The 18,586-nt window shown below is 43.2% G+C and overlaps 1 protein-coding gene across 1 annotated transcript in view; it reads left to right on the top strand.

Annotated features, from left to right (window-relative positions):
- The first annotated feature begins 5,461 nt into the window (after positions 1–5,461).
- marc1 (mitochondrial amidoxime reducing component 1) overlaps positions 5,462–18,586 on the top strand; it is a 69,282-nt gene continuing 56,157 nt past the window's right edge. The window contains exons 1-3 of the mRNA XM_068044970.1: positions 5,462–6,250; positions 14,540–14,713; positions 15,645–15,810. Of these exons, the coding sequence (XP_067901071.1) occupies positions 5,973–6,250; positions 14,540–14,713; positions 15,645–15,810 (618 nt within the window). The 5' untranslated portion in view covers positions 5,462–5,972. The remainder of the gene's footprint in view (positions 6,251–14,539; positions 14,714–15,644; positions 15,811–18,586) is intronic.

The following is an 18,586-nucleotide window of genomic DNA, read 5'->3' as shown; positions in this document are numbered from 1 at the left end:
AAAATGGGCAGCAAGGTATTTTATGTTGTAAAATGAATTTGCTTGATTTTTTTAAACATAAAACTAGTTCTGATATGATGCTCTATTGCTTTCAAAAACTGGAGTCATATATTTATGAAAGAACAGGATAAAAGCAGTAGGTAAAAACTGTTTCTTTCTGAAGCACAATACTGAAACCTTACCCAGATGTCAAGGTGAGAAGTAGCATTCTTGAAGGTATAGTGAGCTAGGATTTCCCATGAGAGCGATTTGAGATAAACCAGAGTAGGAAGGTTTTAAAGACCTAAAAATCGAATAGATTCTAAAGCAGTAATCTTGTCAGAGAAAGATATGCCCTGGTTGCTATGTGCTAATACAATGTTAAGGTTTCACTTAATCACTATGTTTAAAAGAATGCATTAATTATTTTGCTAGAAACAACAATCAGAGGAAATCTTTCCACTGTGTTGTGAACAAATTTTTTTTTTCATTCATGGGAGGTAGGCATCGCTGGGGGCGAGGCCAACATTTATTGCCCATCCCTAATTGCCCTTGAGAAGGTGGTGGTGAGCGGCCTTCTTGAACCGCTGCAGTACCTGTGAGGTAGGTACACGCACACTGCTGTTAGGAAGGGAGTTCCAGGATTTTGACCTAGCGACAGTGAAGGAACGGCGATATAGTTCCAAGTCAGGATGGTGTGTGAGTTGGAGGGTAACTTCAAGGTGGTGGTGTTCTCATGCATTTGCTGCCCATGTCCTTCGAGATGGCAGAGGTTGCGGGTTTGGAAGGTGCTGTCTAAGGAGCCTTGGTGCGTTGCTGCAGTGCATCTTGTAGATGGTACACACTGCTGCCACTGTGTGTCGGTGGCGGAGGGAGCGAATGTTTGTGGATGGGGTGCCAATCAAGCGGGCTGCTTTATTCTGAATGGTGTCGAGCTTCTTGAGTGTTGTTGGAGCAGCACCCATCCAGGCAAGTGGAGAGTATTACATCACACTCCTGACTTGTGCCTTGCAGATGGTGGGCAGGCTTTGGGGATTCGGGAGACGAGTTACTCGCCGCAGGATTCCTAGCCTCTGACCTGCTCTTGTAGCCACACTGCTAATATGGCTACTCCAGTTCAGTTTCTGGTCAATGGTGATCATCAGGATGTTGATAGTGGGGGATTCAGCGATGGTAATGCCGTTGAATGTCAAGTGGAAATGGTTAGATTCTCTCTTGTTGGAGATGGTCATTGCCTGGCACTTGTGTGGCGCGAATGTTACTTGCCACTTATCAGCCCAAGCCTGGATATTGTCCAAGTCTTGCTGCATTTCTACACAGACTGCTTCAGTATCTGAGGAGTCGTGAATGGTGCTGAACATTTTGCAACCATCAGTGAACATCCCCCCCTCTGACGTGATGATTGAGGGAAGGTCATTGATGAAGCAGCTGAAGATGGTTGGGCCTAGGACACAACCCTGAGGAACTCCTGTAGTGATGTCCTGGAGCTCAGATGATTGGCTTCCAACAACCATAACCATCGTCCTTTGCATTAGGTATGACTCCAACCAGCAGACAGTTTTCCCCCTGATTCCCATTGACCAGTTTTGCTCGGGCTCCTTGATGCCATATTCGGTCAAATGCTGCCTTGGTGTCAAGGGCAGTGACTCTCATCTCACCTCTTGAGTTCAGCACTTTTGTCCATGTTTGAACCAAGGCTGTAATGAGGTCAGGAGCTGAGTGGCCCTGATGACCCCAAACTGAGCGTCACTGAGCAGGTTTAGATTAGAGATACAGCACTGAAACAGGCCCTTCGGCCCACCAAGTCTGTGCCGAACATCAACCACCCATTTATACTAATCCTAGACTAATCCCATATTCCTACCAAACATCCCCACCTGTCCCTATATTTCCCTACCACCTACCTATACTAGTGACAATTTATAATGGCCAATTTACCTATCAATCTGCAAGTCTTTTGGCTTGTGGGAGGAAACCGGAGCACCCGGAGAAAACCCACGCAGACACAGGGAGAACTTGCAAACTCCACACAGGCAGGACCCGGAATCGAACCCGGGTCACTGGAGCTGTGAGGCTGCGGTGCTAACCACTGCGCCACCGTGCCGCGAAGCAAGTGCTGCTTCATGGTACTGTTGATGACACCTTCCATTACTTTATTGATGATTGAGAATAGACTGATGGAGCAGTAATTGGCCAGGTTGGACTTATCGTGCTTTTTGTGTACAGGCCATACCAGGGCAATTTTCCACATTGCCGGGTAGATGCCAGTGCTGTAGCTGTACTGGAACAGCTTGGCTAGGAGCATGGCATGTTCTGGAGCACAGGTCTTTAGTACTATTGCCGGAATATTATCAGGGCCCATAGCCTTTGCAGTATTCAGTGCCTTCAGTTATTTCTGGATATCACGCGGAGTGAATCAAATTGGATGAAGTCTGGCATCTGTGATGCTGGGGACTTCAGGTGGGGGCCGAGATGGATCATCAACTCGGCACTTCTAGCTGAAGATTGTTACAAATGCTTCTGCCTTATCTTTCGCACTGATGTGCTGGGCTCCCCCATCATTGAGGATGGGGATATTTGTGGAGCCACCTCCTCCAGTTAGTTGTTTAATTGTCCACCACCATTCACAGCTGGATGTGGCAGGACTGCAGAGCTTAGATCTGATCCGTTGGTTATGGGATAGCTTAGCTCTGTCTATCGCATGCTGCCTTTGCAGTTTGGCACACAAGTAGTCCTCTGTTGTAGCTTCACCAGGTTGACACCTCATTTTGAGGTCTGCCTGGTGCTGCTCCTGGCATGCCCTCCTGCACGGTTCATTGAACCAAGGTTGGTCTCCCAGCTTGATGGTAATGGTAGAGTGGGGGACATGCTGGGCCATGAGGTCACAGATTGTGTTTGAGTCACCTTTGCAAATCTTCTCCCAGTAAGGTTGTGTGAAACCTGTAACAACGTTATCACCTTGAAACAAACTGTCCTCATGTATCCATTTTTTGTGCTGGTGCTAAGTGTCACAACAGATATGTTCACCATTCCATGCATGATGATATTCATACTGAAATGCCGGGGCAAAATCACCACATGGCCACTGGGATGTCGCACTATTAGAATGATACACTTTACAATTTGGTATTTCTAATAATCTCTACTATTGCCTGTGGTATAGTTTAGTATGTTCGTGAATGCGGTTATGGGATATGAGAGCACGCTGGGCTACATGGACTCTATTAATGACTACCTTGAACTTAAGGATATCATACAATTTAGCAAAATACAGTGTCTGGTTGTGCATGGGTGAAGTGATGAAGTTGCTAGCTCTGGCAAACAATCTATCAGTTATTTGTTAATACCACGGCACTGTAAATTGGTTGATGTTGCTGATGTTCCTTATGGTTACCTGGAATAAACCTGAAATATATAATGCTCAGGCTGAAATTACTTTCACAGTATTACAGTATGTGCCTTTGGTTTATAATGTCCTCAGTTTGAACAATAACCTTGTCCACTAACAGCTACATTATTCAATATGTACTGCAGCAACAACAGCAATTTGTATTTATATAGCACCTTTAAAGTAAGAAAATATTCCAAGGCATTTCATAGGGGCATTATACAGCAAAATATGGCACTGAGCCACGTAAGGAGATATTAGGCTAAATGACCAAAAGTCTGGTCAAGGTGGTAGTGATTAAAGGAAAAAAGTCAGGTAGGGAGACAGCGAGGTTTAGGGAGAGAATTCCAGAGCTTAGGACCGAGGCGACTGAATGCAGAGTCACCAGTGGTGGAGCAATTAAAATTGTGGATGCTCAAGAGGTCAGAATTAGAGGAGCACAGATATCTCGAAGGGTTCTGGGATTTGGGGAAATTACAGAGTTTGTGGGGGGGGGGGGGGGGGGGCATGCAGGTGGGCATGAGGCCACAGCAGAATTTGAAAACAAGGATGAGAAGTTTAAAATCGAGGTGCTGCTTAACTGGGAGCCAGTATAAGGGTTATGGGTGAACAGGATTTGATGCATGTTAGGACATGGGCAGCAGAGTTTCCAGACCTCAAGTTTACATAGGGTAGAATGTGAGAGGCCAGCCAGGATTGCATTAGAATAGTCAAGTTTATAGATAACAAAAGCATGGATAAGGATTTCAACAGCAGATGAGTTGAGGCAGGGATGCAGTTGGGCAATGCTCTGGAGTTGGAAATAGGCGGTCTAGTGATGGAATGGATATGTGGTTGGAAGCTCATCTCAGGGTCAAATATGACACCAAGGTTGCAAACATTCTGGTGCAGCCTCAGACAGTTGTCAGGGAGAGGGATGAAGGTGGTGGCTAGGGATTGGACTTTTTGGTGGGGATCGTCCCAATATTTAGTTGGAAGAAATTTGTCCCCATTCTTTAAAGGATGTCAGACAATTTAGAGACAGTGGAAGGGTGCTGGTGAGGTAAAGCTGGGTGTTGTCAACTTACATGTGGAAAGTGACGTGTTTTGAGATGATGTCACTGAGCGGCAGCATGTACATGAGAAATAGGAAGGGGATAAGGATAGATTCTTAGGGGACACCCCCAAAGTAACGGTATGGGACTGGGAAGAGATGCCATTGCAGGTAATTCTCTGGCTATGATTAGACATACAAGAATATAGCCAAACACAAGTAGCCCCACCCAGCTGGTCAACAGTGGAAAGGCTTGGGAGGATAGTTCAGTCACAGTCACATAGGATGTCATTTGTGACTCTGATAAGAACCATTTGAGTACTGTGGCAGGGGAGGGAAGCTGATTAGAGGGATTCAAACATGGAGTTCCAGGAAAAATGGGCACAGATTTGGAAAGTGACAACACATTCAAGGACTTTAGAGAGGAAAGGGAGGTTGGATATAGGATGATAGTTTGCAAGAATGGAGAGGTTGAGGATTTCTTTTTGACTTGACTTACAAATTAACAGTATGAATGAAGATTGACCTTTTTGCTAAAATTATCAACAGGAAGAATTTCTGGAGGGGGATGTGGGGTGGAGGGGATGTGAAGTGGGACGAAGGGAGGTAAAGTGGATGTGGAGGGGAGGTGAGATGGAGTGTGGTGTGGGGGGATAAATGGGAGGTGAAATATGGGTGAAAGAGGGGGTGAAGTAAACAGGTGATGGGTGTGTGAGTGGGGAGGTTAAAGGACTAGGGAGCCTTTGGGCACCTCCCCTCTACACTATCACTAATTAGCCTGGTGGGAGGGCAAGCAATTTTCCTGGTTGCTTACCCATAAACACGGTATTGCTTCCTCGCATATTTACCAGGAGATATAGCTTGGTTCTTCTGATTAGACCGAAAGGAAATCATTGACTTGGAGCTGCAAACAGGTTAAAGCCTGGTTAGTCTGTGCTCTGCAACCGGTGTAACAGACGCAAACTGTCCTTTTGACATGTTTGTTCTTGGCAGAGGCTTCGAAACTTCCGGCATGTTGATGGAAAGTCTCAGGATTTTTCCAATGTTGACATGCGGGTGACATAAAAGCAATTTTTGCATCACGAATGTTGGCCAATGACATGACTGCGTCATGTGTGGATAAGAACTTTTCCAGTACATTTACTGCAACCTCATTGCCCAAAGCGTTCCCTTTAACTTCGAAGTCGTTTGAAATGTGGACTTTTGCTCCAGAAGGGCATTGAATTTGGACCCCATGAAGAGGATTTACTGAAAACAAAACTCGCAATTGTTTAATCCTTCATCGGAGTTTGGCAATGAAAACAGTTCGAGTGTAAACTATAATATATACCTTGGGTCAATGCAGAGCGCAAAACAAACTGCCACTGGAAGTCTATTTATTCGAAAACACACCCCTTTCTTCTGACATATCGCTTGAAGCGTCGAGTTTGCTGAGACTCCGTGGAAGTTTAGCGTCAAGCAGGCTGAGGAAGGGTTAGTGAAGGCGGGTGAAGAGCTGCCCGCTCAGTCCATTCTCGCTGCCTTGACCTGTAGCTCTGGTGCCCGGGGTCCTGTGTTGTGCCTTTGCTGCCGATGGATCGCTTGACGGAAGCTCGGGGACTGATGACTCCAAGGCGCGCGGTGTTGGCGGTGGCTGCGGGGCTCGGAGTAGCGGCCGGGCTGGGGCTGGCAGCGCTTGGGGTCAGACGTCTCTTGCACGCCTTCCCACAAGGCCATCCCGACCCCAAACTGGTCAAGGTGGCCGAAGTCTCCAGACTCTTCATTTACCCGGTCAAATCATGCAAAGGGATTGCCCTGACCGAGGTGGAGGTTGATGAGTTGGGAATGAAAAAGGGCCCGCTGAAGGACAGGTACTCCAAAAACTTTATGCCATCCTCTTAAAAAAAAAACTATTATTTTCCATTCTCTGCTTTGATTTTCTTTTCTCTTAATCGTGGTTTAAAATTGCAAGTGATTGTCTTGCTGTATTTGGCTTAGTCGTATTTTGGCAAGGCGCGGTTGTTTGTCAACAGCTGCAACGTATTAATTTTCTCGTCACATTGTCCAGAGGAGAGCAAGTCATATCTTTAGCAGTATTTTTATTAAATGATAATACTGTCGTTAGCTGTTTCATAAAGATTTATTCTTCAGTTAGCATGCGATATCAGTGGAACACGTTTAAACATGTGCCCGGGGAAACGTTTGGGCACAAATTTTAATAAAAGGCTTTTGATTTGGAAGAAAATACATTTTTTTTAACTTTTAGAACTTGACTAAAACGAATCGTTTGTGTAGTGTTTAACTCATTGGGTTATCACATTGCTAGTCTTATTCCAAAGTACTTTGTGTGAGGTTTCATTGATGGTGTGTTTTAATATGGGCTATTCACCGTCGCTATTCTGCTGAACAATATCCGCCACTCCAGTTACAAGGCTCGGGACCTAAAATGCTCCAGGTGAAATATACCAAGATCAAAGAGGCTTTTGAAGCAAGGGAGAGAGGGTTAGCAACTTCAAGTGTTTATGCAAAGGAGCAGGGCAGCAGAGACTGAAATGATCATTCTACGGTGTGTGATTGAGCGAGCAGTGGATAAGCAGTGATCAAGGGTCAAAGAAATGTAGATAAGGCCTTGGACATACAGCTGGAGAACATTACTCAGGTATGGTGAACTGAAGGAATTAGAAAATGAGGACAGGTACTTTGAAGTTGATATAGTGGTTGAATAAGAATAAAAATGACGGGTGTGTGCATGTGGGAGACTTGAGTTAGTGAGCTCAGGATTAACTATAATAAAAACAAGAAATGCTGGAAATGCTCAGCAGGCCTGGCAGCATCTGTGGAGAGTGAAGCAGAGTTAACGTTTCAGGTCAGTGACCCTTCATCAGAACTGTTACTTCAGATTTCCAGCATCTGCAGTATTTTGCTTTTATTTCGGGATTAACTAGTAGTGTAGGGTGGAGGAGAGGGCACTAGTAAAGAGAGCATTTTGAGATCAAGTCCTGAGATGATGAATGCATGTATTAGGGGTTTTGGCATTATTGGAGGCTGAGGGATGGCAGGAGGTGGGAGCCTGCTGTTCCAGAAGTCGAAAGATTGATTGGATGCAGAGTTAAAAAAACAGCCCAGTGGTGAGCAGAACGCTGGGTTGCCAAGGTCCACCTTAAGGACTAGTTAATGGAACTGGAGATATGCAGATCATGTCAGACATTAAAGAATAGCTTACAATTTTCCACAGGGGAGCTGAAGAAATTTCTGAATCACCCACACTTAATGCTGAACAGATAGTTGCAGCCTTGGAGTCAATGGTGGCAGTGACACAGAATTGGGTATCATTGCATACATATGACAGCTGATCCTGTGATTGTGATGCTGTTGCTTAGGAGTAGCAAATAGATAATAAACAAGAAAAATGGAGCCTTGAGATGCAGCTCCAGTTACCATCTAGGTATGGAGAGCTATTAAACCCATCTGGTTCACTACTGCCTTTTAAAGAAGGAAATCTGCTGTCCTTATATAAAAGCAAAATACTGCAGATGCTGGAAATCTGAAATAAAAACAAGAAATGCTGTAAATACTCAGCAGGTCTGGCAACATCTGTGGAGAGAGAAGCAAAGTTAATGTTTCAGGTCAGTAACCCTTCATCAGAACTGGCAGAAGCTAGAAATATAACAGGTTTTAAGCAAATAAAGCAGGGTATGGCAAGAGATAACCAAAGAGAAGGTGTTGATAGAACAAGGTCACAGAGAATAACTTACCAGAAGGTCATGGAGCAAAGGCAAATCGCATGTTAATGGTGTGGTGAAAGAGAGTGCAGAGAGGGTGTTAATTGTCAGAAAAGTAGAACAGCCTGGCCCAAAGTACAAACATGAAAAAGCAGTGGATAGGCACATGGTAAAAAAAATGAATGATGAAATGAAATAAAATAAAATAGACAAATTAAAAAAAACAAGAAAAAAAACTAAAAATAAAAAGGGGGGCCCCTCATGCTCTGAAATTTTTGAACTCCCATGTTCCGTCCGGCAGGCTGTAGCATGCCTAATCGGTAAATGAGATGCTGTTCCTCGAGCTTGCATTGATGTTCGCTGGAACACTGCAGCAATCCCAGGACAGATATGTGAGCATGAGAGCAGGGGGGTGTGTTGAAATGGCCAGCAACCGGAAGCTCGGGGTCCTGCTTTCGGACTGAGCGGAGGTGTTCCGCAAAGCAGTCATCCAATATGTATTTGGTCTCCCTAGTGTAGAGGAGACTGCATTGTGAGCAGTGAATACAGTATACTAAATTGAAAGAAGTACGAGTAAATTGCTGCTTCACCTGAAAGGAGTGTTTGGGGCCTTGGATAGAGGAGGGGGTAGGGGAGAGAGGAGGAGGGGCCTTGCCTGGTCTAGGCTACTTGTGACTCCAGATCCACACCAATGTGGTTGACCCTTAACTGCCCTCGGAAATGGCCTAGCAAGCCACTCAGTTGTCAGGGGCAACAAATGCTGGTCTTGCCAGCAGGGGTCAGCAGTGTGTCTGTACATGGACACCAATGTCCATGGTAATAATTTTGGGGTCCATGACTGGTAATTTCAGGGATGAGAAATTTCCCATTGCCTTCTTCTTCCAGACCAGTCCGATTTATAAAAAAAAAATCGCAACCCAGTTTCACAGCCGACAGGTGCTGGGAGCGGGAACAGCAGTTTCTGAACTTCAGAGAGATACATGGTTTTCCAGCAGGTTCCAATTTCTTTTTAAAAGCCTGCCGGAAAACCCAGAATCTGTCCGAAGTTCAGAAACTGCTGTTCCCGCTCTCAGCAATGGTCAGAGAGAGGGGTGGGTGGGGTGGTGGTGGGGGAGAGGGGGAGATCCGAAGTTCAAGAGGGAGACAGGGAGGGGGTAGAGAGAGAGAGAGAGAGAGTAATGGGGGAGAGAGAGGGGTCAGAGAAGGGGGAGAGGGATGGACACAGGAGAGAGGGGTGAGAGATGGACACAGGAAGGGGATAGGGATTGACACAGAAAGGGAAAGAGAGTGAGAGGGGAGAGAAAGCGATCAAGATCACTCCTGACTGATGGACATCTATCCGGATTCTCCGCATCGCGACATCATGTGTGCGGACAGACATTGACCACTTGTGCAAGCAAAAACAATGCCAGGTATCTCACTAAATAGGGACAAATGTGTTTTAAATTGTAATGTGTTTTGATGGCTTTTGTTGGCTATACACTCTATATACAGATTCATTGCCTCCATGTCTGTGGCTGAGTCAATAATTCTGCCAATAATTCTGCAACATGTTGATGCCTATCCCTACTTGCCAGTGATGACCACATCCCATGAAAGAATTTTTAAAAAAGTTATTGGAGCCCTCTGTTTGACTGTGTGTCTCTCTCTCTCGCTCTCTCTTTCTCTCATATTCCATGCACCGTGAAGCTGCAATGTACTGTAATGCTGCACATAGTTTAAAAATTGACTTAAACGTCAGTAGAATACTTAATAATTTTATAAACTTCAATTCTACTCATCCTATATTCCATTCAAATCCTTTTTAATATTATATTTTGTATACCATTGTTACCACCAGGTGAGAAATGTGTCTCGGGGTCTGTTGCTGTCTTTACCTGGTCTTAGTGTAACAGGGTTTAATTTTAAACATACTGTGGATTGAGTTCCCCTTTTTTTGTGAATCCTTATTTACAGTTTTCCAATTATAAGACAAAGAAACCAATTCACACAGGCTTTCTGAGGTTTAAAGAAGAAAGATAAAATTTATTAAACCTTAAACTTAAACTTTAATACAGTTCATGCCTACGGATATACGACACACCCACGCTACCATGCACACGCGATATACACATGCAGATAGGGACAGAAAAGAGAGGAGGAAAATATAGTAGAGTGGGGTTTGAGGCAATTTCAGAAGAGTTTCTTGTTTACGGTGCTTCAAGCTCACTTGCTTGTAGGTAGTCTTGCTGTTTGTCCCGGCCCAGCATTCTTAAACCTTGTTCACATAGGATACTTCACTAGATTCAGTTCCGTGGGAAAGAGATGGAGCAGGCAGACAGGACTGGAGAGGAGGTAGTTCTTGCTTCAGTTCTAGGAGCACACCGTGTTCTCTGAGTTCAAATCCTTTGTTGGAAGTTCAGATTCTCTGCAACAGTTAGGTAGTCATGTGACAACTAGTCTGATTCACTTCTTCTGTGTATTAGGGAAGCAACGACTAGGTCCCCATTGTTCCAACACTGCTCGTACTATGCAAATGTCCTTCCAGTCAGGGCTTGCAATTTTAAGTTTTAATGTTCATGTGGCGAAATAATGTGTGCCTCAGTCCTGGTAGGTGGCGGCATGCCTGAGAACCTTAATTTTTTTAAAGTTTAATTTCTACCTAATCGCAATCTATCTTTCTCTAAAAGCTAAATTTAAAACACTACACTTACCTCATCTCTCGCTTTTTCAGTTCCCATTGTCCATTTTGAATAAGGGATCAAATTGCTATAATATGGGTTTGATTTTGTTAGCATTGAATGAGTTGATGTCAGCCTAGGTGAGAGAAAGAGTGTCATAATTCTACTGAGTGCTTCTGGGGAAATGTCAGCCAGGGTTTCTGTTTCTGATTGCTGTCCAGTAAGCCCAACAAAAACAACTTGTAAGGTGTTTAAAATTATGAAGAGGTTCAACAAGCTGGATGTAGAGAAGATGTTTCAACTTGTAGGGGAGACCAAAACTAGGGGCCATAAATATAAGAAAGTCATTACTAAATCAATTGTGGAATTCAGAAGAACCTTCTTTACCCAGAGGTAGGTTAGAATGTGGAACTTGTCACCACATGAAGTGATTGAGCCGGATAGCATAGATGCATTTAAAGGAGAGCTAGATAAATGCTCCTTTGCATTGGGAAAATGCTAGAATCTATCCTAAAGGATATGATAAATGGACATTAGGATAATAATGATCTGATTGGGCACAGTCAACATGGATTTATGAACGGGAAATCATGTTTGACGAACTTGTTGGAGTTTTATCAGGATGTTACTAACAGAATCAATAAAGGGGAGTCGGTGGACATGGTATACTTGGATCTTCAGAAGGCTTTTGATGAAGTCCCTCACAAGAGGTTGGTTAGCAAAATTAAAGCACATGGGATAGGAGGTAATATAATGGCATGGATTAAGGATTGGTTAACAGGCAGAAAGCAGAGAGTCGGAATAAATCGGTCATTCTCGCGTGGGCAGGCTGTGACTAATGGGGTACAGTAGGGATCAGTGCTTAGGCCCCAGCTGTTCACAATATATATCAGTGATTTGGATGTGGGGGCCAAATGTAGTATTTCCAAGTTCGTGGATGACACAAAACTAGGTGGGAACATGTGTTGTGAGGAAGATGCAAAGCGGCTTCAAGGGGATTTGGACAGACTTAGTGAGTGGGCAAGAATGTGGCAGATGGAATGTAATGTGGAAAAATGTGAGGTTATCTACTTTGGTTGGAGGAAGAGATGTGCAGAGTATTTCTTAAATGGTAAGCGATTAGAAGGTGTAGATGTACAAAGGGACCTGGGTGTCCTTGTCAATAAGTGACTGAAAGCTAATATGCAGGTGCACCAAGCAATTAGGAAGGCTAATGGTACGTTAGCCTTTGTCACAAGAGGATTTGACTACAAGAGTAGAGAAGTTTTGCTTCAATTGTATAGAACCTTGGTTAGACCGCACTTGGAGTACTGTGTGCGGTTTTGGTCCCCTTGCCTTAGGAAGGATATTATTGCCATACCAGACTTGTTCCCGGGATGGCGGGACTGTCCTATGAAGAGAGTTTGGGGAAACTGGGCCTATATTCTCTAGAGTTTCAAAGAATGAGAGGTGATCTCATTGAAACCTACAAAATACTTAAAGGGATAGACAGGGTGGATGCAGGTAAAATGTTTCCCCTAGTTGGGGAGTCTAGAACCAGGGGACACAATTTCAAAATAAGGGGGAAGCCACTTAGGACAGAGATGAGGAGAAATTTCTTTACTCAGAGGGTTGTGAATCTTTGGAATTCTCTACCCCAGAGGGCTGTGGAAGCTCAGTCATTGAGTATGTTTAAAGCAGAGATTGATAGATTTCTAAATACAAATGACATAAGGGGAATGAGGATAGTGTGGGAAAAAGGCATTGAAGTGGATGATCAGCAATGATCGTATTGTTTGGTGGGACAGGCTCGATGGGCTGAATGGCCTACTCCTCCCTGCTCCTATGTTCCTATAAGGGAAAAAGGAATAGAAGGATATGATGATGGAGTTAGATGAAGAGGGGTGGGAGGAGCCATGTGTGGAGCATAAACACTAGCATAAACCACTTCTGCAGAATGGTCTGTTTCTGTGCAATAAATTTGATGTAATTGTTTGTAAATATTAAATATATACATCTCGATGTTGTCCTTTACGCAGCAATGTGTAACAAACAATATCATTGATCATCTGTTGCATTGCTCTGTGGAAACTTTAGGACTGGTATATGTTGTTTGAGATGTTTCCTGGAACATTATATGGTTCTATGATCATAATTTTCCCTATATTGCAACAGTGAGTACACTTCAAAATTTATTTATTGTCTGTAGAGTGCTTTGGGATGTGTTGAGGTACTGAAATTAGCTATTTAAATGCCAGTCTTTTCCCTTTGCTTTATAAATGGCCGAGACATGGCATGATACGTGCTTCTTATCTCGCTTTGGTGGAAAATAGAATGTAAACAATATGGGTGGAATGGCAAAACTACTTTTGCTGAGTCACTGACAGTTTAAAAGTAAATCTTAATGAGAACAGCCTCAAAATAACCATCTTGAAGCACGATATAGCATTAAACAATGAAAAAAAAAATCACCCAAAGTGACAAATGACCTAAAAAACCCTCAGCACTAACGTCTTTTTTAAATGGTCTGCAACTATTTAACTTTCACTACCAGCTCTGAAGAAATGGGCATGTCCTAAAAATTATGACATTAATAGAATAATTTCATTGCTTCCATCTGCAGACTACATCACAAGAATTAACAGGAAAATTGTGGAAATAAGATGGAAGGTAAAGAAAGGTGATCTGGAGCTCCAGGTGAACCATATCACCTTGTTCTTCAGTTAGGGGGATATTGGAGCAGCTTAGGGAAGAATTGCAACAGGCACCTTGGAAAATGATGGAAGATGAATAGGCTTAACCATTTGAAATAGGAATATCTGTTCCTCACAGGCAGATCCAGTGTAAACTTAGGAATGTATGGATTTGCCCCATTCTGAGGTATTAAGGATTTCTTGGTAGATGGCGCACACAATATAATTCTGTGTGAATAGAAAAGATATCTACCAAGTCAGAGATTTGTATTTAGGAACCATTTTTTTTCCTGAGTAATAGACTGAGAAACAAAATATTCTGAAGGTTTATTTTTAGGTGTGTGTGGTGAATAGTCAAAGAATGGTGAACAAGGTAGATATTTAATTGAGAAATAATGTTTACACAAATGGTGGATCTGTCAATGTAGGCACTCAAAACTGGTCCGACTGATTTTGCTAATTTCTGTTAGGATAGATAGGATAAAGATGAAAGAAGAAACACAGAAAAGGATCTACATAGGAGTAAAGTTCAAGAGAATGGAAATTATTCTTGTTTAGGAATGCTCTTTATGTGGGTGTGAGAGACTAAATTTAAAACTGGTGAAGGTGCTTCATAATATGCACTTCATCCCTGAGGGGCTTTGCATAATTTGTGTTATAGAATTGCTAGTTATGTCAGAGGGTATGCACCTTTTCAGCAATGTGATGTGATAAATAGGTTGGCTAAATAACCCATGAGTGACAAAGCCTAAAATTTTTTACCACACAGATTGTTTACCCATATCTGGACCAAGTGATTTGATAGAGTCAGATTCACTCAAAACTGCATTTTTTCTGGTTAATGATTTCTTAATCCAAAATTGCAATACTAAGGCAAAAGAATGTGCTAGGTATAGAAATCTGCAAGACGTTGCACTATGCCAAATTTATATCTCATTTAAATTGACGTTACATTTTCGCTGAGTCAAACAGGATGTATGTTTTGAATAAGCTGTCCTGTAAAGAAGACTGAAATGCCCTTTTATGCTCTTCAGACCCATAATCTGTGTTATAATACTGCTTTTAGATGAAGCAAGACATCCTATTAAGATTTTTTTATCTTCCAGACAGTGGCTGATAGTTGATGAGAAATGGAATATGGTTACTGGTAGGGTGGAGCCTACTTTGGTGCTCGTCACCATATCCAGTGAGAACGGCTTTCTGTGTCTTAATGCACCAGAAATGGAAGAGCTGAGGGTCCCTTTGAAACTGCCAAAGACAAATTCTGTGAAGATGTGCAGGTAACATATTTTGAGTTTTCCATATTTCTGCATAAAAGAGATGGTGCTTACTGCTGCCCATATTTACTGGTGGTCAGGTCAGAGTGTGTAGTGTATGTTTGAAGTGCCTTGCTTCAAAGCAATAATTAAGCAGACTTATCAGTTATGAACTTTTAAAGGAGGAGAAAAAACACTTGATACAGAGATGGACTTTGTCGTGCAGTGAATTAGATTACTTTGCTGAAAGCAATATTTGTTTGTCGCCTCTGGCACCTGAGCTTAAATATAATCTAGGTAAAGGTTGGCAGAGGCTGGTGCATAGTGTGATTTTAAAAAAAAAATTAGAATTGTGATTAATTATACTTGATTTTATGCCTCAATTGAACAAAAGTTGTAGATTCAATTCTGGATTTTTATTCCATATTCTAAAACCATTAATTATTAAGATTTATCTGATGAGGAGGACATTGTCTTGTAATTTTTTTTGCTGCGGTGACATTAGTTAAGATGACAGAAATGGCATCTGTTAACAGGAGGAGCCTCAATTCAATATAATTTGTTGTATGATAAGGTAAAGGGGTGGTTTGTAGTCTAATTACATTATAGTGCAACAGAAAACAAAATTCTGATTCATGATCACAATTGCCAGCAGCTTCCCTACCAGATAATTGTAATCTTAGAACAGTGTGGAATCCTGTTGCTGGTTTACACTTTGATAGGTTTTGATGGGGAAAAAACAAATGGACAAGCTGTAAAACAAGATTTAATTAATTCTATTGTTGTAGTCACAAGAGGATGAGAATTCCTCTGGTCACTTTACAGTTTTGCTGGAATTCTAAACAGAAGAAATCTTCACGAGCAGGCTGACACATGGGGATCAAAGGAATTCTTAACCCAAGATGATATCTGATAAAAATATATTTGTTAATTTTAAAACTTTTTTTTTGATCAGAGTGTGGGGATGCGACATAGAAGGTAGAGATTGTGGTGATGAAGCTGCCCATTGGATCAGTACCTACTTAAAAAATAGTAAGGCTTTCCGACTGGTGTGCTATGAACCTTCGATGAAACCAAGATATCCAAAGGAGAAGGCACCACTTTTCATGGACAATGATAAGGTAATTTGTTATAGTACATGGCACAGATTTGACATGTATGATGAAATTGCAATACATATGAACTTTGTGTTTATTTTATAAGAAATAAGGTAATTTTAATTCCTTGAATTCACCCTGGTCTTCGAGGACATGCACTTTCAAGAGAATAAACAGGGGTTATGTCTTGTGGGTCCCAGACCACCTTAAATAATCACATTTAAGACACAGATACTGGAGCTTGCATTGTGTATATTTTCTCACATCTGAACATCTGTGGTGGAATGATACAATGTGTGTTTGGTGCACAAGTTGTAGTACAGTAGTGAGTGAAGTGGCATAGTGGAAAATATGCTTGAACAATGTAGTCCCTAAGTCATTTTGGATGATAACAATATAACATCCCTCTTTCTTTATAAATAATTGCAATGCCTTTTACTATTAACATAACTTTTCCAAATATTTTTTTCTTTTGGCTAAAGTAAAGAACATTTACAAAGCTTTTACAATTAAACTTGTAATTCTGAAAATATTAAAACTCTTTTATGAGTCATTTTCTTTCAAAGCATTATTCATATCATTCTGGTGGTAAGAAGTTGGGCCTTCATCTCGTGGATTTGGTTCTCGTCATCCCTGTCTGTAATGCGTTGGAGCACTGTACTGGCTGTGTTGTATGTGTTGCTCCTGGTGTTGTACAAGTTGTGCTTAATGTTGATGATGTTGTGTCACTGGGTAGGCGGTGGCGTAGTGGTATTATCACTGGACTAGTAACCCAGAGACCCAGGGTATTCCTCTGGTGACATGGGTTCGAATCCCACCACAGCAGAAGGTGGAATTTGAACTTAATAAAAAATCTGGAATTAAAACTAAGACTAATGATGGCCATGAAACCATTGTCGATTGTTGTAAAAACCCATCTGGTTCACTAATGTCCATTAGGGAAGGAAATCTGCTGTCCTTACCTGGTCTGGCCTACATGTGACTCCAGAACCACAGCAATGTGGTTAACTTGTACATGCCCTCTGAAATGGCCTAGCAAGCCACTCAGTTGTACCTAACCGCTACAAAGACTATAAAAAAGAATGAAACCGAACGGACCACCCGGCATCGACCTAGGCACCGGAAATGACTACGACAAACCCAGCCCTGTCGACCCTGCAAAGTCCTCCTTACTAACATCTGGGAGCTTGTGGCAAAGTTGGGAGAGCTGTCCCACAGACTAGTCAAGCAACAGCCTGACATAGTCATACTCACGGAATCATACCTTACAGACAATGTCCCAGACACTGCCATCACCATCCCCGGGTACGTCCTGTCCCACCAGCAGGACAGACCCAGCAGAGGTGGTGGCACAGTGGTATACAGTAGGGAGGGAGTTGCCCTGGGAGTCCTCAACATTGACTCCGGACCTCATGAAGTCTCATGGCATCAGGTCAAATATGGGCAAGGTAACCTCCTACTGATTACCACCTACCGCCCTCCCTCAGCTGATGACTCAGTACTCCTCCATGTTCAACAGCACTTAGAGGAAGCACTGAGGGCGGCAAGGGCTCAAAATGTACTCTGGGTGGGGGACTTCAATGTCCATCACCATGAGTGGCTCAGTAGCACCACTACTGACCGAGCTGGCCGAGTACTAAAGGACATAGCTGCTAGACTGGGTCTGCGGCAGTTGGTGGGGGAACCAACATGAGGGAACAACATACTCGACCTCGTCCTCACCAATCTGCCTGCCGCAGATGCATCTGTCCATGACAGCATTGGTAGGAGTGACCACCGCACAGTCCTTGTGGAGACGAAGTCCCGCCTTCACATTGAGGATACCGTCCATCGTGTTGTGTGGCACTATCACCGTGCTGAATGGAATAGATTTCGAACAGATCTAGCAATGCAAAACTGGGCATCCATGAGGCGCTGTGGGCCATCAGCAGCAGCAGAATTGTACTCAACCACAATCTGTAACCTCATGGCCTGGCATATCCCCCACTCTACCAGTACCATCAAGCCAGGAGACCAACCCTGGTTCAATGAAGAGTGCAGGAGGGCATGTCAGGAGCAGCACCAGGCATACCTCAAAATGAGGTGTCAACCTGGTGAAGCGACAACACAGGACTACTTGCATGCCAAACTGCATAAGCAGCATGCAACAGACAGAGCTAAGAGATCCCATAACTAACGGATCAGATCTAAGCTCTGCAGTCCTACCACATCCAGCCGTGAATGGTGGTGGACAATTAAACAACTAACTGGAGGAGGTGGCTCCACAAATATCCCCATCCCCAATGATGGGGGAGCCCAGCACATGCGTGCGAAAGATGAGGCTGAAGCATTTGCAACAATCTTCAGCCGGAAGTGCCGAGTTGATGATCCATCTCGGCCTCCTCCTGAAGTCCCCAGTATCACAGATGCCAGACTTCAGCCAATTCGATTCACTCCACGTGATATCAAGAAACGACTGAAGGCACTTGATACTGCAAAGGCTATGGGGCCTGACAACATTCCGGCAATAGTACTGAAGACCTGTGCTCCAGAACTTGCCGCACCCCTAGCCAAGCTGTTCCAGTACAGCTACAACACTGGCATCTACCCTGCAATGTGGAAAATTGCCCAGGTATGTCCTGTACACAAAAAGCAGGACAAATCCAACCCGGCCAACTACCGCCCCATCAGCCTACTCTCAATCATCAGTAAAGTGATGGAAGGTGTCATCAACAGTGCCATCAAGCAGCACTTGCTCAGCAATAACCTGCTCAGTGATGCTCAGTTTGGGTTCCGCCAGGGCCACTCAACTCCTGACCTC

Source organism: Heterodontus francisci, chromosome 13, assembly GCF_036365525.1.
Source record: "Heterodontus francisci isolate sHetFra1 chromosome 13, sHetFra1.hap1, whole genome shotgun sequence".
Lineage (NCBI taxonomy): Eukaryota > Metazoa > Chordata > Chondrichthyes > Heterodontiformes > Heterodontidae > Heterodontus > Heterodontus francisci.
The sequence above is the reverse complement of the archived record's forward strand: the minus strand, read 5'-3'. Positions and strand labels throughout refer to the sequence as shown.